The sequence below is a fragment of the Diaporthe batatas genome, assembly GCF_019321695.1.
Source record: "Diaporthe batatas strain CRI 302-4 chromosome Unknown Contig00016, whole genome shotgun sequence".
Classification (NCBI taxonomy): Eukaryota; Fungi; Ascomycota; class Sordariomycetes; order Diaporthales; family Diaporthaceae; genus Diaporthe; species Diaporthe batatas.
The window spans coordinates 881,426-901,056 of NW_025408563.1; the positions used below are offsets into that span (position 1 = coordinate 881,426).

General features: G+C 55.1%; 5 protein-coding genes across 5 annotated transcripts; 3 read left to right on the forward strand and 2 right to left on the reverse strand.

Moving 5' to 3' along the window:
• Positions 1 to 1,323: 1,323 nt before the first annotated feature.
• KVR01_011565 (uncharacterized protein) lies at positions 1,324 to 2,801 on the forward strand (the record flags this gene model as incomplete). Its single annotated transcript, XM_044789798.1, has 1 exon — positions 1,324 to 2,801. The coding sequence occupies one exon, from the start codon at positions 1,324 to 1,326 to the stop codon at positions 2,350 to 2,352; it is 1,029 nt and encodes a 342-aa protein (XP_044639274.1). The 3' UTR covers positions 2,353 to 2,801.
• A 308-nt stretch (positions 2,802 to 3,109) lies between these two features.
• On the reverse strand, positions 3,110 to 4,892 carry KVR01_011573 (uncharacterized protein; the record flags this gene model as incomplete). The annotated part of the gene is made up of 3 exons (XM_044789235.1): positions 3,110 to 3,486; positions 3,539 to 4,691; positions 4,758 to 4,892. 3 exons carry the CDS (start codon positions 4,890 to 4,892, stop codon positions 3,110 to 3,112), a joined length of 1,665 nt encoding a protein of 554 aa, XP_044639282.1.
• Positions 4,893 to 6,014: 1,122 nt separating this feature from the next.
• Positions 6,015 to 8,092, forward strand: KVR01_011602 (uncharacterized protein; the record flags this gene model as incomplete). The annotated part of the gene is made up of 2 exons (XM_044794312.1): positions 6,015 to 7,910; positions 7,985 to 8,092. 2 exons carry the CDS (start codon positions 6,015 to 6,017, stop codon positions 8,090 to 8,092), a joined length of 2,004 nt encoding a protein of 667 aa, XP_044639311.1.
• Positions 8,093 to 12,402: 4,310 nt separating this feature from the next.
• KVR01_011750 (uncharacterized protein) lies at positions 12,403 to 16,282 on the forward strand (the record flags this gene model as incomplete). Its single annotated transcript, XM_044787977.1, has 6 exons — positions 12,403 to 12,658; positions 12,725 to 12,896; positions 13,126 to 14,337; positions 14,431 to 16,028; positions 16,114 to 16,182; positions 16,259 to 16,282. 5 exons carry the CDS (start codon positions 12,403 to 12,405, stop codon positions 16,137 to 16,139), a joined length of 3,264 nt encoding a protein of 1,087 aa, XP_044639459.1. The 3' UTR covers positions 16,140 to 16,182; positions 16,259 to 16,282.
• On the reverse strand, positions 16,195 to 18,495 carry KVR01_011615 (uncharacterized protein). The gene is made up of 2 exons (XM_044783633.1): positions 18,049 to 18,495; positions 16,195 to 17,972 (listed from the first exon to the last, which is right to left on the reverse strand). Exons 1-2 carry the CDS (start codon positions 18,246 to 18,248, stop codon positions 16,676 to 16,678), a joined length of 1,497 nt encoding a protein of 498 aa, XP_044639324.1. The 5' UTR covers positions 18,249 to 18,495; the 3' UTR covers positions 16,195 to 16,675.
• Positions 18,496 to 19,631: the final 1,136 nt, after the last annotated feature.

A 19,631-nucleotide genomic window follows, 5' to 3' on the forward strand; every position in this document is an offset into this window, starting at 1 on the left:
TGAGGCCAGCCAGCCCGCCCGCACCCCCTTTCTTTCCCTTTTTCAGAGCCGCAGCACCTCGCACCGCACCACCATTTTGCCGTTGTGCCGGGCCCCCGACACGGATCCCAAACCGTGGCTCTGCCCGGCCCCTCCTCCCCTTTCGAGCCGTCCTCCTCGTGTCGAGTCGTACCGCGCCCGCGTCGAGGGCATTATTTTATGATGATCCTACGCGTCGATCTCCTTTGTTCCCTGCATTTCCACCTCATGACCTAGCATCTTATGGTTAGCCGCCCCTGACCGCGCAGTCTGGTTGTGGCTGCTGTCTAGCGTATTTTTCTTGACGCACCTATCCTACCTTCGGTCTTTTATTTATGCGCTTATTATTAGCTCGCGGGATACCCCCAGTCGTTTCTGCTTTGTTTTTATTTTTTGGTACATATATTATTATTATTATTATTTCTTCTGCTTCTTCTTGTGTCATATATTCCCACGATGGATTACGGCCTACCTTGGTTCGGTTGTGTTTGGTGGTGGCTATCATTTGGCGGTTTGGTCCCTTTGGGTGTATAATTCTGGTGTTATGACCCGTGTGGGTCTGGCGTCGTGTCGGGCGATATTCAAGTTGTAGCGGTCTCAGACGCCGCGGGTTTGGTGGTTTTTAGTCTTTTGGGAGGTCGAAAAGACAGACAGACAGAGAGAGAGACGGCTGTCTACTGTTGGATTGTTGGGGGGAACTTGGAAAAGAAGATGAGAGGGAGCCGCGGGGGAAAGGGAGGGAAACCGGAATGTAGGGGGGAGAAACACCCCTTAGCCGGGAGGACAGGACCAAGAAGGCAATGCCAGTGATTACAGACAGGAGCGGACGCCAAGCAAGGCGCATCTCACAGGTCTCTCGCTCGAGCCCGGCGTAAATCGTGGTGTGATATGCACGTTGTCCGAGAAAGTCTGGTACGCCTTTCTGAACCAAGATGGCGGCCTCATGCGTCGTAGGTTCATGCATGTAATGGGTGGGCGTGTTAGTGCTGAGATGGGTGGGCCGCGGTCATTTTAGTTGGGGGTCCGCCGAGGCCGGCCCGAGAGGCCAAGTACTGGCCGACCCTGCATGCATGCAGCTTTGAGAGCCCCACCACCGTCATCCCTGGCTGGAGGGGAGCTTGAAGTTTGACTACAAGCCAACTTGAGCGACGGAAACACCACAACCATCACCACCCGACCCGCCATACCAACCCGGCCCGAACACCATATTCCAAGGGGAAGAAAGCTTCTGATAACCAACCACCACCATAATCAACAACAACGACACAACCACCAGGGGGGGAAGGAGAAACAGACACCTGAGACATGGACGCCGGGGCCGCCCCGACAGAGACGGTGGAGCAGATGCAGGCGCGGCACCGCAAAGAGGCCAAGGACCTGCAGGGGCGGGTGACGAGCAAGAAGAAGAACGCGACCAAGAAGACGCGCAAGGGGGTCAACGACGAGTGCGCCGAGATGGAGAGGCAGATGCGGGAGAGGCAGGCGGGCGAGCTGGCGGGGCTGATGGCTGGCGACGGCGACACACAAGAAGAAAAGGAAGAAGAAGAAGAAGAAACACAAGAACAAGAACTAGACGGCGACGAGCAGGACATGGCCGCCAGGATGCAGGCCCTGGGCGTCAACGGGCTCGCTGCGAAACCACCACAGCAGCCAGCGTCGTCGAGACCACCAGACGGCGACGGCAGCGGGACAGGAGGGAAGAAGCGCAACCGGCAAAAGGAGCGCCTCGCCCGCCGCGCGGCGGAGCAGGAGGCGGCGGCCGAGGCGGCGGCGCAGGAGGCGGCGGGGATGACGGACCACCGCGGGCGCGAGCGCGAGCGCATGGCGGCCGAGCTTGCGCGGCACGGCCTGCAGGAGCACGAGATCCGGCCCGACGGGCACTGCCTGTTCTCCGCGGTGGCGGACCAGCTCGGGCAGGCCGGGGTGCCGCTGCTGCCCCCAACCACATCACCCAGCGCGAAGGAGGAGGGGGAGGGGGGGCAGGAGGGGACTGGGGAGGCCGGGTACAAGGTCGTGCGGCGGGCGGCGGCCGGGTACATCGAGTCGCGCGGGGACGAGTTCGCGGGGTTCCTCGAGGAGGACCTGGGCTCGTACGTGGCCAAGATGCGGGACACGGCCGAGTGGGGCGGGCAGCTCGAGCTGCTCGCGCTGGCTTGTGTCTACGGGGTTGAGGTCTGTGTCGTGCAGGACGGGCGGACTGAGGTTATCCGTCCGAGCGGCGGGGGTGGTGATGGTGATGAGGGTGGTGAGGAGAGGAGGAAGATATGGCTTGCGTACTATCGGCATGGGTATGGGCTCGGGGAGCATTATAACTCGCTGAGGAGGAAGGCTTAGGCAATGAGTTGGGATGAGTGAATGGGGTGAGTGTGTGTTTGAGAGAGACTGTGAGGGAGGACTGATGAGGACGTGAACCTGGACTTGGACGGGCTGGCATCTATCTTCTCACGAGCGAGCATCACGCCTAGTGGCTGGCGTCAAGCGACACTTGCAGTCCATTCACCGAGGAAGAGGGAGGGCGCAGGGCCGAGGGCTACAGGCCTACTAGCCCCCCCGCCGCCGACGCCCTAGCTGTACATACAAACGGGACTTGACCCCAGCTTATAAACAAGCAGGTCCAGGTTTCAATCACACATGTGTGGTGGTCGGCGCCACCTTGGTTGAATGGGTTGGTGTCTAGAAACCTCTCGGGGGGCCTGGCCAATCTCAGTAGTCCTCTGGAGCTTCAGGTTCAACTCCTGGCGCATGTGATGATTGCAATTACCGGAACTACTTTTTTTTTGGACTTTTGCCTCACTTGTAGTCTTTGCTGAATGGTTTATTTTCTTCGAGGGATTTTTTTCCCTTCTTTTGGTCCGCAACCTGGGTCAGCAACAGCAAGAGAACATCGCCAACTCCCACCCCCCCCCCCCCGGGTTCGACTCCCAGGCCTGCCAATTTAATGACCACATGGCAACATTTTTTTTATTCTTCCTTTAGACCGAGACGTGTCCCACCCGAATCATCGCGGTGCCCTCCTTCTCTTTAGAATCCCTGCATCCTCCCTTCAGTCGCAACAGACACAGTCACAGGCAACAGCTACACTACTCTGATTCTACTCTTTATAATGCTCACTAGTCCTTTCCTCCGCCAGATGCAGGCACTCGGCAGTCTTCTCAGGGTCGCGCGGGATGAGCTTAACCTTGAAGTGCCTGGGGATCGCCACCAGCGCCGACTTCACCTCATTGTAATCCACATAGTCAGTGTTGGGCGGTGCGTCATCACTAGCCACAATCTTGTAGGCGGATAGGAGCCTCAGCAGAGCTGTATACAGAAGCCTGGATGCGATGACCTGGCCGGAACAAGCGCGGGAGCCGGCGCCGAAGCTGAGGTGTTGTAGGCCGGTCATGTCGCGCTCCTCGGGTGGGTCGATGCCCTTCAGCCATCTTTCGGGGTCGAACCTGCCCGCTTCCGCTCCAAAATGACTCACGTCTGTTCCCAGGTCAGCTTTTTCTATATACACAGGGGGCGGTCTTGGTCTGACCATGGTTTCCTGCCTGTGCATTGATCAGGACCATCGTCTTGGGCAGGATCACGGCGCCGTTCCAGTTGACCGCTGTCACTGTCTTTCTCGGAAGGCTCATGGAGCTGACCGTGTAGTACCGCCCGGCCTCTTTGATGATGGCGTTGAGGTACGGAACCTCCTCCTTGATGAAGCTATCCGCCCAGGCATCACGCATATCAGGATAACATCGCCTGATGTCCTCGTAGGCGCGATCCTGCCAGACCTGGCCCTCCGGCGTCGAGAGAGATCCGATGGCAGAAGTGAGGGTGCCGGGGATCGTCTCAAAGCCACCAGACACCAGCGACAGACAGATGGACGAGACCTCGGCGCCGGCGAGCCTGGTCTCCTCGTCCCTGAGGATGGCGGCCGAGATGCACGGCTTGTCGGTGCCCTCGCGGATCATGGCCCGGACCTTGTCGAGGAGCAGGCCCAGATACGCGTCACGCCTGGCGCGCAGCTCCCTGCCGCGGGCGCTCTTCTCGTTGTTGGGCGCCCACCGCAGGATGGGCACGTAGTCCTGGTAGTTCTCGGACGCGCTGCGGAGGAGGGAGATGGCAGAGCCGACCTGGAGGACCTCGCGCAGCAGCTCGTCGTAGACGCTGTCCATGCGGATGCCGTAGCACAGCGTCAGCGTCGTGTTCAGGGCGTAGCGCTGGATATAAGGCCGCACGTCAAGCTCGGCCTCGCCGCCGCCGCCGTCCCTCCTCAGGTCGCGCAGGATGCAGTAGCTCTCCAGGTCGAACATGGCGTGGTAGTTCCTCAGCGCGGGCCTCCCCAGCGCCGCCCCGGCTGCCTTGCGCTTCTTCCTGCAGGACTCGTCCCACGGCGACGAGCCGATGGTGAACCCCTGCGTGCTGCTGATGAGGCCGTGGAAGGTGTACAGCTTCGGCCGGTCGACCAGGGCGTTCTGGTTCCCGAGCAGCATCTTTTTGCAGTCGTCGAATGAGTTCGCCACCACCGCCCTTGTGTTTCCCAGCTTTACCTGGAAGACCGAGTGGCCGTACTGCCGCCACCATTTCTCGCAGACAGTGGCGTGGTCCTCGCCGAGCTTGAGGAGGTGGCCGAAGATGGGCACTGCGCCGGGTATCTCGGGCAGGCCTTTGATGTGAGGGATGTCGGTGGAGAACGAGACCTGTTTTGTTTTAACAATTCGTTACCAAAAAGATAACACTGTATACTTTTGAAGAGGCTTATTTACTTGATATATGAAGGCAGTCAACAAGACTACTCCGGCGGTCACCAGAAATGGCACGATGCCGAATAAGTCTTGCGATGCCGCAAGCCAGAGTGAATCCATCACCTCGTCAGCTTTTGAATTTGTCGTGCCAAACATAATTTTCGGAGGTGGTTACAGGACATGAATCTGGCTCAAGATGAAGTTTGCAAAAGAATTGGTTGGACGGAAATCAACAAGACCACATGCACACATACGGTCTGCTTCACTGACGGGCCATAGGTGAGGAGTGCCGATAGTAGCACAGCGTCAGCTACCTGAATAAACAACATAGCACCCCTCAATGTTGAAGGCCTGCAGGTGAACCTCTTTGCATACGTCCTATCTAGCCTCACTCATCCGGCAGACGACCCCCGCACCCCTTATCGCTCTTCACAGCTCCCACCAGCAGGACATTAAATTGACCCCCGAACAAAAAGGAAAACCAGTAAAAAGTCTCAATTGACGCCTTGATTTCATCAAGAGAGAGTGAGAATATGCCCCAAAGGTTTAGAAAAGCTGCCAGAGAGCAGCCCCCAGAGCGAGAAGCATCGATGGGTCCATCTCCTTACACAGCGCCAACTACGTGTTCCAAAAAAGAAAAAAAGACAAGGGGAAAGATTACACTTTGTGATACTAGGCTTTTCATGCCTCTGCGTGAGGGGTGAATCTTGACCGACGGCTGCAGTTCGAAGTTGTTACACAATGTCTAGGGTACCTAAGTAAACGCGAGAAACGGAGCTATTGAATGCTGCCGCTATTGAGACTCCTTTCACTCAAGCTACCAGAAATGTCCTTCCAAATTCAGGCTGTTCAATACAATAATCCAGTTTTTATAACAGACTAAATCGTACTCGCATCTTCGTGTCGACTGCGATATCAGCTGGCCTGAGGCGAGAGGCTCTGGTTCCGGGAGCTTCCACGGAAGCATAATCACAAGGCCGTCGCATCGTATTTGAAGTTCGATACATGTATATTTCTTTCTCTTCATGCACTTTGAGTCACGCTGAGACATTCTCACTTTTCCTGGCAACAACAACAATCAAGGCGTAGTCAGGCCAACGCCCAGCCAGCAGCTGCCTACAGGTGCCTAATGATATTTGAAGCGCATTGTCAAAAGATCCATCTTTCCCTAACACTGCTCAAGCCTCTCTAATTCAATGTTATTTTATTCCACCCAGAGCATGGATTCGGATTCATCTAACCCCTTGCAGTGCCACGGCTCCCTGTGAACTTTCCAACATGGCCAACGGCAGTGATGCAGCCGCAGTGCATGCAAAGAAGCAGCAGACTCTCGAACTTGTCGAGGAACTCGTCCTATCATTCGAAGATCGAGGAGATGAGCCACCCTGGGATTCCAGCATGGCGTTCGCTTATGGAGGAAGGATTCCAATTCATGTCGCAACTCACGCGGCTCTGCAATCCTTAAGGGCCTCTGGAGGAGCAACGACCTGTCAGCCAGTGATTCTCCGCTGGGATCCCAGCTCAGAACCTGTCTCGGCCTCGACGTGCAAGCTTCAGTTCCCACTGGACCAGTCTGACAGCAGATCGAGGCACAATTTAGAACAGCTTCTCAAAGACATGCAACCTGCCACGATCGGATACGAAGTCTGGGAAGACCAGAATGATATGGATGGGTACTCCCACAAGACCTACAATCTGGACGCTTCCAAATTCGCTTGCACTTTTAGTCCCCACGAGTTGGGTATTGTTGACGACATTGCGCGGGTCCTTCTTCCAGGACCTAAGTCACAGGAGGTGGACATCAAGAGGAAGAGTGTGCTAACAGCCGAGCTTGAAAAACTGAATGTGTACGCGGGCCCATCGGGACACTTCAAGTTCAAAGCACATGTCGAAACTTCCCGTGAAGATTACTGGGCGCCCGAGTATATTGGATCCCTTGTCGTCTGCCTGCCATCCATTCACGAGGGCGGTCAGTTGGAAGTCCGTTATCAAGGGCGGAAAGCGACCTTCGATTGGAGTATGGCCGAGACTGCGCGGCCCGAGATCCAGTGGGCTGCTTTCCACGTCGACTGTGAAAGCGCGGTCTTGCCCGTCACGTCCGGGCACCTCATCACCCTGACCTACAACCTCTACGAGAGCTCAATTCCGACCACCCCACCAAAGGCTGGAAACGGCCTCATAGATGCTACCCAGCTGCCGCCCTACGAGATCCTCCACAAGCTCTTGCTCCAGGACAACTTCATGCCCGACGGCGGCTGGATAGGCGTACATACCTCCTACGCGTACCCGCACGCAAGCTGCATGTCGGGACTCCCTTCCACGCTCAAGGGTACCGACATGGTTGCGTGGGAGACTTTCCGATCTTTGGGCTTTGACGTGAGGCTTCGGCCTGTCGTCGAGGCGCCAGAGTTCCCAACGGGGGAGTGGTCGCCGGCCGACTTGACTTATAAACCGTCTGAGGGGTCGCATAGCGATACTGACGACGGGGTGCCAAGCATGTCTCAGAGCGATTCGGGCAACAAAAAGGCTCGGCTGGAGGAGGAGGAACCAAACCGGGCAGGTGGGGGTGACATAGTCATGGGCGATGGTGACCGAAGGTTGATCCAATTTGAGCTTCCAATGCGTCCGCAGATCCGACATGGTGATTCCGTGGCTGGATCAAAAAACATGGCGGATCCCAAGAAAGATAACGATGGCGACTGTCCCATGGCCGAGGGATCGCAGGTTCCACATACATCGAGCAACTCTGGACCCTGGGAGGTTGATGAGGAGGAGATCCAAGCTCTCCAAAAGGAAAGTGAGGAACTCCAGTCTCTGCCTAGCAGCTATTTCACAGGGGCTCAACCCGCATGCCCTCTGCTACCAAGGAATGAGCACGACGGGGACGAGGACGAGGACGAGGACGAGGAAATCACTGCATTCAGGTTAGAGCAGCACGGAGTGCAGGCCAGAAACCTAGCCCTTGGCAATGACCTATCATTCCATACTGAAACCAAGCTCGTCAAGGATGAAGTTGATATGATGGAGATGCTGGATCGATGGATCGAGCAGATGCAAGAAGGAGTCGGACAGGAACCCACTACGCAGCAGCCCCTGTGCCTAGACTACGACGAGCAAGTTGCCTGGCTCAACCGCCCTGGACAGCACAAGGAACCACAGATCTCCTACGCGGTTGTAAGTTGCCTTCTATGGCGATCTTTCTCTTCTGGATGGCTCTTACTGATTTGTCGATTGCTTCCGCGATGTAGTACGGCGACGACGGTGAGGCCAAAGCCGCCACCATATACTCATTCTGTGGTATAATAGCCCACGTTCCTCGATTTTCCGCACGAAGGGCACTGTTCGGAAAGAAGTAGTCGGATGATTTTGAATGGATGCCACCAGGAATCAAATACCCCTTTTGATGTGCCCGGCCTGGTTCAAGGTTGTGGTCAAAATTTCTACCAGCCTCCCACTTACACGACTTCGTGGGTAGTCTCGTCTTCAGAAGCCATGGAGTACTCTGGTAGTTTTAGAATCTACACTTTGCACCTTCTTCATTGATCTTAGCTTAATGCTCGGAGCGATCTCCGCCGTCTTCCAAGCCCTGCCCCGAGTGTCTCCCGCCGTAATCAGAGCGTTGTCCGGCACATTGTCTAGTTCCACCCCCAGCGGCTCCTTTGCCACCGCCTGAACGACTCGTCTGGCTGAACCTAGGGGCGCTTCTAGAACCAGCTCTGGAGCTAGTCACAGAGCCGATCGTTCCCGGCGCGCGACTTGTCACCAGACTGCTTGAGAAAGGGATTTCATGATGGATTGAGGGGAGAAACGATCAAAGGTGCTTTGGTCGTGCCTCGAGACCTAGAGTTATTCGATAATTGAATAAGAATCAGTCGATGATGTGACAGTTCAGAAGAACGCAGTCGGTGATTGTCTCCGTCAAGCAGCATTTAAGACGAGAACGGAAATTCGCGTACCCTCAATCGGAAGGCGCGTACCCTCCCTACTATTCGACCAATCAGAGCACAGAACCTCAAAGTCTTTATGACTTCAACAAATAAGGCTTCTTCGCGATAAGGGACCACAAACAGGGCGGGTTGGTCCTCTGGGAACTCGGGTCGTGCCTATCGGCCCTACTCACGGCCCTCCGCTATGCTTCGCGCTCCGGGGCTTGCCCCCTTCGCCCCAGCCGGCCCTTTCGTAAGAGGTCTTCTTGTATAGAATACTTTCTTAGTCAGCGGAGGGTACGCGCCTTCTGATTTTGGGTACGCGAATTTCCGTTCTCTTTAAGACAGACGTGTTGGAAGCATATTCCCCAGACCTGGATATCCTAGGACCGATTTTCAAGCCTGGGGGTCCTTTGTACCAATACTGTTTAAAATGTTGAATGGTTGTAATAATTAGCATCTATCACAACTAATCACACAGTCTCGACCTCCTCAGGGTGTGGTCGTGGCTTTGCAGCTGTACCAATTGCTGCCTCTGGAAACAGCCAACTCGTCGCTAAGATCCTGCAGGCTGCTTGATGGCCAAGCATTCAGAGGACCGACATGGTGCAAATGACGACCCGGATCATTGGGCCGGATCCCGGCCACCCCTTTTACCAACAACCTGAGCAGTACGGGGCGGATTGGGCGCAGCTTGGGTGCCGGCAACCAACAGGTGCATTATGTTGCAATATTCTGAGACTCGATGGTCCCTCGCCAGACCCCGTCCTCCCTTCGGACGCGCTTTGAATGTGAAATATGATGAAGCGGTGCCGTGCCGGAATCTACCAACACTCTGCATGCACAGATAATCATCTCACTTGACTTGGCTGGAATTGGCTCCTTTTCTCTTTTCTAAACCAACAGCAGCACATTTCTTCTCAGAATAGAACAGTCTGTGCCAACAAAATAAATTTGGTCAGCACCACCGAGCGGCAATGCTCAAAACGACTTGCACGCCGCACTCCCTCCCTCTTGGTCGTGCTCCTCTAGCAGGGCCACAAGATGGTGTGGCTCTACCATGGCACATACTCCCCGCCGAGCTGAAAATCAAGGTCATGCGGCAGCTTGTCCACTGTGGTTCCGTCACCGATTACGATTACCAGCCAGGACAGGCGGTCCGTCGTGCTGATAACGAGCCGTGGGTATCTCGTCAGGCGCTCGCTGCGGCCTGCCTGGCGTCAAGGCAGCTCAAAATCATTTGCAAACCCCTTCTGTACGAATTTGTTGCCTTGAAGGACTGCAGGGAGCTCCTGTGCCTGCTACGCTCCTTGGCGAACAACCCGAAGCTCCGTGCCAGAGTGCGTCGGGTTGCCTGGGTCCACCTTGTCCACCATGTCGACATCAACCAGCCTCTAATTAACATGAGTTCGATGCTAGAGGGGCTAGTCTCGGAGTGCTGCTCTGTCTGGCCCAAGACCGCCCGTGATAGCATAGTGGCTGAGCTCTTCCAGCTCCGACAGACAGACCCGGGGTCCTTCTTCCTCTGGAAAGTTCTAGGGGTAGTCATCAGCATGCTTCCCCGTGTTCAGACACTCTTCCTCACTCATGGGGGCCTCAAGCTTGACTCTGACGGGGTCAACTACAACGCCGAACACAACGCCATAGCTCAACTCCTGACTCCCGGACTTCTGCCGGCATGTTTAATAGGGCGCGCCGTCACGGGGACGAAAATCAATAGGTCAGATATGTCAAGCTCTGCCGCCCGTATCCACCAGCGGAATCCTCGGTCTCTGCGCATGCTTGAAGAGATCATCATAGATTCCCGGGACACAAGGTCAGGCGGAATTGAGACCGATATTCAGACCGCATGGACCCTGCGGTACTTGATCCTCAACTGTCCCCATCTTCGCCGGGTGGAGCTAAAGGGGGACGTCAGTTTCAGTGATGTTATGGGCCCAATGGAATGGCCAACCAACCAGTCACACTCACCACCGTTCTATTCCCCGCCAAACGCCCTACTGCTGCCGAAACCTGTCGGGGCCAAGGTCCGGGAGCTCGTCATACACAGGTCAAAAGTGATGGACTGGGGCTTTCTGCTGGCCATCTTCCCAAACCTCGAGAGGCTTGTCACTATATTCCAGGACGGTTTTTGGCGGTGCCAACACCACCGTCCGTTTCCTCCAACATCAGGCGTTGCGTTTTCCGTAGTACCACCCGATACGAGGCAGTCCGCCTTGCACGAGAGCACGCTGCGCTCACTGACGGTAACTGGCCTCCTCAGCAACAACGGCGAGACGACAGGAAAGGGCTACACCAGCAATGCTGGCAAGGGCCCTCTTCGGGTGTTTAAGGATCTCGCTTCCTTGTTCTCACCAAGCCTATCTCAGTTGCCACTTACCGAGCTTACGACCGACTGCGTCTGGCTGTTTGGCCGCGAGGACCCTTCGAAGGCCTACGAGGCTCGCTCGCTCCTCCCACTCTCGCTCATCAGCCTCCACCTTGTCGACTACTGGGCTGTGCCTGTCGATGAGGAGGTGATAGAGGGGGGAGAAAGGCTCCGCTACTACCCCGTGTTCCCGTCTGGTATTTCCCCTATATGCTTTTTGGCAAAAGTATTCGCAATACTCTACGGAATTTGTGCAGCCGAGCCTTCTCGGCTAAAATATATTAAGCTGTCGTCGCCTATATTTGATGAAGCTGGCCGCTGGTCGACACTAGATACACGGCCGATAGACAGGGACGAGGTGCGGGTGTGGAAAGAAAATGTTAGCAATATCTTTTCCCAGATAGGGGTCTGCATTTCCTTTACTACCATGAGGGAGCTGGAGAAAAACATAAGATCTTCATGGGCGCGCATGTGACAGTCCGGGATGAGAATATCGCGTCTACGGCCTCTTCAATGTTACACATGTAGGGAATAAATTCCTTTATAACTAGACCTCCTAAAATGATAATGATAAACAAGAAGTTTTAGAATACTCGAAATTCCCTCTTCTTATAGCACTACTTATTATTCTATTAGATTAAAACTAAGAAAATTAACTTTTAAGTATATTGAAAGTATGTTGCTATATGCCTTGAGGAAAAACTTGCTGCTAATATTGTTATTTTAGTACCCTGGAGTGCAAACAAGTATAAGAGCCTTGTCCTATTCTCGATAAGGAGGCACGCACAAAAGAGCGAGCACAAGGTATTTAAGGGGAAATAGAAACCACTTGATAGCAGGTTGCACAGGAAGTAGTACTGCCTTTGTAGTTGGCCATTTACATACCAGGTATATGACCGACCAGCGGCCAGGGGCGCATATCTACTGTTTTTACTTTTAAATTACATGGAATTTAAGAACTTCAGCTCGACTGGCGTTGGTCTCGCAGATAACGGCTGTGCAACACTCGCAATTCTGCCTCGTGCCAAGCCGAAATTGGCTGCATCTCCCTGTGTGACCATCCATTACAGCAGTGAGCCAGCTTTTGACTGGCCACACATATTATGAACTAATGCGTACCTAGGTAGCTGCATCGCTGCGCACCATCACTGGTGATGGCTTACATGATTGATTGTGCAGGCGCTTGGGCTGATCTGATCCCCACAGCCCGCTCAACAGGCCTTGAGCTCGAATCCTCCTTCTCTCCTCGCTGACTCGACTTTCTTCTATCCGGAGGCCTACCCATCCCTCATATATCCACTGCATATCTTTAAAAGTGCTTCAGATCCAACAGCTGGTTAGACTGAGCCTTTCAAATACGAACACAATCAAGATGTCAGGACTCGAAGGGCTCGCCGCTCTCGGCCTGGCTTGTAGTATTTTCCAGACCGTCAGCTTCGGCCGTGAAACCTTGGCTCTGGTCAAAGAAGTCTATCAGAATGGTAGCATAGACCACACACTTGTACACAAGAGTACTGCAATACAAGGGGTGGCATCAGACATTGTTGCAGTCGAGATTCCACGGCCCCTTGGCCAGTATGAGCAGAAACTCTTCGACGTTACGAAGAAATGCACCGGGTTTGCAAGAGGTATGCGCCAGGGGGGGCTAACACATCCTAAAATAAGTGCTTCAGGTCTTCTGACAGAGATTACAGATTTGAAAGAAGAGATTGCCTTCCTCATGGGACACAACATCAAGGGTAGCCTTCGAGCCACACTTAAAACAGCAGTCAAGGTGAATTGGCGTAAACGCCGGCTTGAGAGGATGGAAAGAGACCTGGCCGACTCTGAGCAGCTGATGCAAAGCTCTTTACTTGTGTGGATCTTGTACGTCATTTTGCATTTCATCTGAAGTCAGTCCTCAAGGACAGCTTTAAGGAGCTTTGAGAGGGACAGGAGTGTATAAACAAGAAAAAAGGCAACCCAAAAGTCTTGAATGTATGCTGAGGCAGAAATGATGAACAGGAGCTCTCAGCTTACTCCAGATCATGCTTTTCTTCGTCTTCTTGATTGTTCATCTTCGCAATGCGACAGTACTGACAAAATGTTTCGCTAGCAAATCGATAAACACAGCCAGCGTGAACATCGATTCCCTCGAGGAGAGCGTGAGGCACTTCGTGATCAAGTATGACCAGGGGCACAGGCAGACATCTGAGCTTGTGTCCGAAGAGGCTCTGCGGGTGCGAGAGACTATCATACGAGAGGCCGGAAAGACGGACATGGCCATGCGAGACCATGTCACCCAGACTGTTGCAAGTGTCGAGCAGAAGTTCAAAGATCATTTTTCGCAAACCAGCACAGAGCGGCGCAAAGAGAGGCTACTCAACAGTTTCAAGTATCCTGGCCTGAATGAGCGCGCCAACCAGGTCGAGGACGCCCATCCACTAACTTTTCGCTGGTTTTTCGCAGACCAAGACGACCTGAGTCCCAGCAATGACAGGAATTATACCAATGATGAGCGCAATAATACAAAAGTGACGCCTGAGATGGTCTGGAGCAGCTTTACCGACTGGCTGCAATCACATCTTGGCATCTACTGGATCATGGGCAAGCCAGGATCGGGCAAATCCACGCTTTCCAAGTTCATCCTGTCCCAGCCTCACACCAAGATCTTATTGGAAAGGTGGCGCCGCGATGTCATCGTGGCGAGTCATTATTTCTGGCGTCCAGGAAATATCATGCAACGGAGCATCAAGGGCATGCTTTGTTCCATCGCGCGCCAGCTCGTGCTGGCCATACCGGATGCATTGCAATACGCATCGCTCAACGTCCGCAGCCTCGACCAAAAAGATGCTGACACAGACTGGGCAGTTCCGGAGTTGCAGCGATTGTGTTTGGGCCTGGTCAGACACTCTGGTAAACCCCTCTGCCTTCTGATTGACGGGCTAGATGAGTGCGGCCCAGAGGACGGCCACCAGGAGCTTTTGGACATTCTGGAAAGGTTCCAGTCACAGGATGTCAAGATAATCGCGTCGAGCCGAGATGAGCCAGTCTTTGAAAGACGATTCAGACATCAGCCACAGCTTCGCATCCAGGACCTGACGCGTGGCGACCTGCGGACTTATGCAACTACCAAGCTTCATGATGAGATTCGAAAGGACCCCTCGTTTGCTTCGCATCTGGCCAGTCAAGCTGAGGGCGTCTTTCTTTGGTTGGTTTTGGCAGTACAGAGCCTCAACCGAGGCTGCGAAAACGGAGAAAGCAATGCAGAGCTTCGCAAGAGGCTGGAAAATTTACCTCAGCGCCTCAACGACATGTACAGGGACATGTGGGGAAGACTGAACGACGACATTCCCCTCTACCGGAAGAATGCTGCCCTATGATTTAAGCTTGTCATAGCTGCCCACGATACCCGGCTCAGGTGCATAAGGGACGGGCTCAGCATCGCGGAGATGATGCTTGCTTCATTCGAAGGTTCTCACCATGGGTTTGCGGATGCCTCTGCAATCTCAGAAAGCCATTTCCTGGAAGAATGTGAAAGGTTCTGTAGAAGAGTCCAGGTGCGTTGCGCGGGACTTCTCGTGAACACGGGAAGGTCAACGGAACCTAGACAAGGGGGCTTGGGGGTTACGCGATTTGCAATTCTTGGGTACGCAAATAAGGAAGCGGGGTTTCAATTCATCCACCGCAGTGCGCAAGACTTCCTTGTCGACACAATGGAGGGACGGGATATCCTAAGACATGATGGGACGCCGGCAGAGGACCTTGACTTACAAATCCTCAGTGCCAGTGTCAGGACCGCTAAGCTCCTTTCGATGATGCGTGGATCCTCGCCTCTGTCTTTAAACTTGGACAACTTCCTCTCCGACCTCTCCATCGTTGCGCATGCCAGAGAAGGCGCCGTGATAGCGCTTCTCTCGCGCTACTATGAGCTATACATCTCAGCAGACCTTTTATCAGACCAATTTGACAGGCGTTACACACGCCCGGCAAACTTTTTCGGTTTCGTCGCATTGTACTCTAATCTAAACCGACATGCTGTTTCCATTGTCAAAGACCAGGTTCTGGGACGCAGTCTCAGGTCAGCCGTTCTGTTGTGCGCTCTGGATCGACGGGAGGGTCTTCCTATCGAATTGACTCGACGACTGCTTCGTCTCCCTGAGGTCGACGTCAACCTCAAATGTCCCGTGTTGTTACCCAGGCAAGGTGCGTTATCAGTGGTCTACGGCTCTGAGATTGGCCCTCTGGACCATGTGGAGTCATCACCTTTTACCAGGCTTCTGGGGATTGGCCTGGAAACCTTGGATTGGAGACCGCTGGCAAGAGAACAGACTCGGGCCTCCCATGCAAAACTTCAATTTTTAAACCTCGTGTCAGAATTCGCCCTTCGTGGCGCCGACTTTCACAGTACAGTGTTTCTGGCCTTTCGTCTGCACACTCGGAAAGACATGGCAACACTTGACACGAGGGAACAAGTCTGGCCAGGAGGACTTTTTCAGATTCCCGGCTGGGACTCTTCCAATCAGCACCCATTTGAATACGGTGACGGTAGTATTCTCTGCGTCATGGCCCTTCAGCCAACAACCGTGATCCAGAAGATGCTAGCTAGCCTGCTCAAGACAGACTTGATCTTGGACGACATTGACAAGGCCGAACATAGTTCCGGTGAGGACGATTCTGACTTGGTGAATCTTGCCAAGTCCATTTCAGTCTTGTCCCAGAAGTGTCAAGAGCACGAGTGCGGAGCGAGTGATCATTTTGTTGGCTTTCTCCAGCCGTTCGAGAATTTTGCCGACGTGCCATATCGGCAACTCAGTGATGAGGACTCTGCCAGTCTAACAAATTTGATGCTTACATGCATTTTTGATGGGGTGGAAGTGGATCAAGTGATTATAAGAAGGTTTAGAGAGGCTGTCGTAAGAAGCCCATTCTCTAATATTGGCTTCAGGGACTACCTGAGGGGCTTAGGATGTTTCGATAACCTTGCCGCTGAAAAGCTGTTATCGGAGTATCAAGAAGGTACGAGGCACTATTCAGAAAACCAATATTCAAACAATGTTGCATATTTGAGTTGTGGCAGTGGCTAATAGTAGGAAATCGTTAGAGCACAGAGGTTTATTTCACTATTAGGAGGTGACCAAGGATAGAAAGAACTGTCAAGTACAAGACAAAAGTTTGTGTACATCTTGTCAACATGGAGCGGCCTACAGTTTGATGAGCAATTAACTAATTAGCCGTCTATATTCTAGAAGATTCAAGTTGTTCCTCAAAAGCACCCATCATATTTTAACTATAGTTATCGGCATCGTATATTTGTTTTAAGCGCAGGGTCTTGAGTGTTTACCAACCGTATGAAGGTGCCATGTATGTCCTCGGACGTATGCAGAATAGCAGCGAAACCAGCTGGATACGCAAGAGTCCGGGCTTGTCAAATATATTTCCACGCGTGCAGACTCGGGAGACAGCATGCGGGTGGCTTCGGGTCGGTGTCACCACCTTCTGAGAAGATTCAGTTTCTCGTCGCCAGGTCTCAAGTATGGTATTCTCAGGGTATTGTATTGCACAACCGATATCACCTGTATCGATTCGCTTCCCTATTCCTCAGATGGCAGTCGATGGCCATGAATACGTAGCAACCATGCAAGATCACCACACGGCCAGTCCGCCTAAGTAACCACACCCTGAGCCCTCCTCCTAACCAACCGAACCCACCTCCGCCGCCTCCACTCCCCCCGGCGGCCCTCGCCCTCCTCGCCCTCCTCCCAGCTGAGGTTCTTCCTCCTGAGCAGGTTCGCCGCCGCACCACCACCGGCCCCGTCTTGTCCTCTATCCTCCTCCTCCCTCACCCCAGAGGCCCCCGCCCTCTCGTCAAACATGTCATAGACCCACCGCTCCCCCTCCGTCTCGACCTCGACCCCGGTGATGATCCGCTCCTCGACCCACTCCCGCGACCACAGGTCCAGCGCCCACTTCTTCTCGCTCCACTCCCACCCCTCGGGCGCCCGCACGTCCTCGAAGAACCGCGTCCCCTGCGGCCTCTCGCCCGTGATGCGGGCCTGCGAGAGCGGGTCGTACGGGCTGGGCGAGAACACCCAGGGCTCCCACTCGCCCGAGCCCCCGGCGTCGAGGTGCTGCAGCTCAAAGATCTCGACCTCGCGGGTCTCGGGGGCGCTGTCGAGGATGATGTCGCGCGCGACAAAGGCCTCGAGGGCGGTCTGCGCGCGCTCCCCCTGCCTGTCGGCCTCGCCGCCGGGCGCGAAGTAGGCCCGCTGCTGGTCCTGGAGGGCCTTGGCGACGGCCGGGTGGGAGGAGACGACGACGGCCCAGCCGCCGCAGAGGGCGATGGCGCGCCAGGGGAGCAGGTGCGAGGCGATGGTCATGAAGAGGGTGACGGCGAAGAGGGCGACGAACAGCGCGGAGCTGAGGGCCTCGTCGCTGAAGTTTGTCTTTGGGACCAGGCCGGTGACGACCTTGTCGTGGCCGCGCGAGAAGTCCTCCATGCTGTTCTGCAGGTCGCGCATGTTCTTGAAGAAGTCGCGGCTGAGCTCCTTGACGGGCTTGACCGTCCTCGCGGGGGCGCGGGGCGGGCCGTGGGGGCTGTAGCCCAGCTCCCTGACCTCGGGGGGGTGGCGTGCCATGAAGGAGGGGATGAAGACGCCGACGAGCAGGAGGGCCATCGGCAGGACGGTGAGCAGGTAGGGGTCGAGGCACACCAGGGTGTAGACGGCGAGGAAGGAGAGGGTGTGGCTCGGGCGGCGCCAGGAGAGCAGCTTGATGGCGCGCGACTGGAACTTGAAGACGACGCCGATGCGGGCGTTGAAGCGGCGGAAGTTGGTGGACATGGTGGGCAGGGTGAAGGGCGGGCGCGAGGCCTCGTAGCTGCTGAAGGAGTCGGTGGGGATGGGCGTGTTCTGGATCTCGCCGCCCGGGGCCAGGTCGGTGGGCATCATGGAGGAGAGGAGCCTGCTCGTTTCATAGTCAGAGGGACAATGATCGCAGTGGCATCGTAATGGCATCGCAAGGGTACAAGGGGCCTTACTTTTCAAGCATCTTGTCTTGCATGTTGGCTGAGGCGGAGAGGGCAGAGAGCCCTCGCCACCTGCGACCCTTGGTCTTGTCCTTCTTCTCCTGCTCTGGCGAGGATATGTTCTGGGCATCGGCATCGGTGTGGACGCTCCCGGTGGCATCATCGTCGGTCTGGACGGCGTTGAAGAGGAGGTCGTCGGCAAAGTTGTCCATGTTGGCTCTGTCTGTCTGTTCCGGATCACCGGGTCTGGGATGCTAACGATGGCCGGGGTCTCATTCTGAGTCAGCGTGTGCCGGGTTGCTGCGCTCGAGCGCCGCCTGATGCGATGCGATAGGTTGTGCCTGTGAGGATGGCGCTGGTGGTTGCTGGGTGAAGCAGGTGTGACGAGTGTTCGGGCGTGGGCAGCTGACGTCTGTGCTTGATCAGTGTCGGTGTCAGTGCAGCGCCGTTCGGCATGTGACGCAGCCAGCCAGCCCACACTAACAGTACGAGACTGCCAGGCTGCCTACTAGTAGCTACCCGCTCCTGCCGCCGTGCCTGTGCAATGCAACACAAGCAAGCTGCAGCTGCTGCAGCTGGTGGAGGGGACGAACGACGGCGGGCCGCTCCCGCGCCTCTGGTGGCGTTTTGGCCTGCCCTCTGAGTACTCCCCAGTACCGTCTGTGCTGGCTGCTTGCGAATTACACACGTTTGAGAGCTGGACGGCAGGACGGGGGCGCATGATACTACTACTACACCCGGTTTACACTTGTAAGCCTTGGATCCAATAGTAAGACCGCCCACTCGTGCTCGCACTCGGACCGCACAAGATCGGGTATCGATACGTCCTTTCGAAACCAACGGCAATGAAGGCCCCCGCGAGTAAGGTTCACGAGACTTGTGAGACCCTTGCCATGGCGTCATGCTGCTTCTTGACTGCGGGGGGGGGGGGACCGTCGTTGCGTGAGGGCGTCAGATCGCCGTGGCTGGGTGATGCGCGAATGAGAAATTCCACACCTCGGCCGCAGGTCAACCGGTCGGACCAGCATTGCCACAGATAGCACACGCACAGCACAGCATGCGGTAGTGTGTCGTGGCAGATGAAGGATGGCAGGCTGGCAGGCTGACCCGTCACCGACCCGTCAGCATTATCAATCGACGAGATTGCCAATTTCCATGCCAGAGTGTCGGAATGCCAGCGATGCCAGAAGCGACAGGCTGCGATAGACCATGTTTCAAGGAAAAATAGAGCCCGCCTCTTAGTGTAATCTGATTAGCCCCCCCCCCCCTTTTGATCAATCCGCCCTCCCGTCCGCCCGCCCAACCTGGGGAAGAGGACCCTCCGGGCAGGCCAAGCCATTTCGGCGATCCCTTATTTTGTCCCAGTCGCCACCGAGATTTCTTATGGGCCACATGCATCAAAGAACTGGCAGATATCTGGTGGCGATTAAGGCGTCAGTGTTCGAGCCTGCGGTACGCCCATTTCTGCCAAACCCGCAACGGGCTGGACGGACGAGTTTAACCGCCCAGTGTCGTTCGTATCAATCCAGCCCTAAATTGCGCCTGACCATTGAATGATGTGACATGAGGCGGCTGTAATAATATTGCAATAGAAT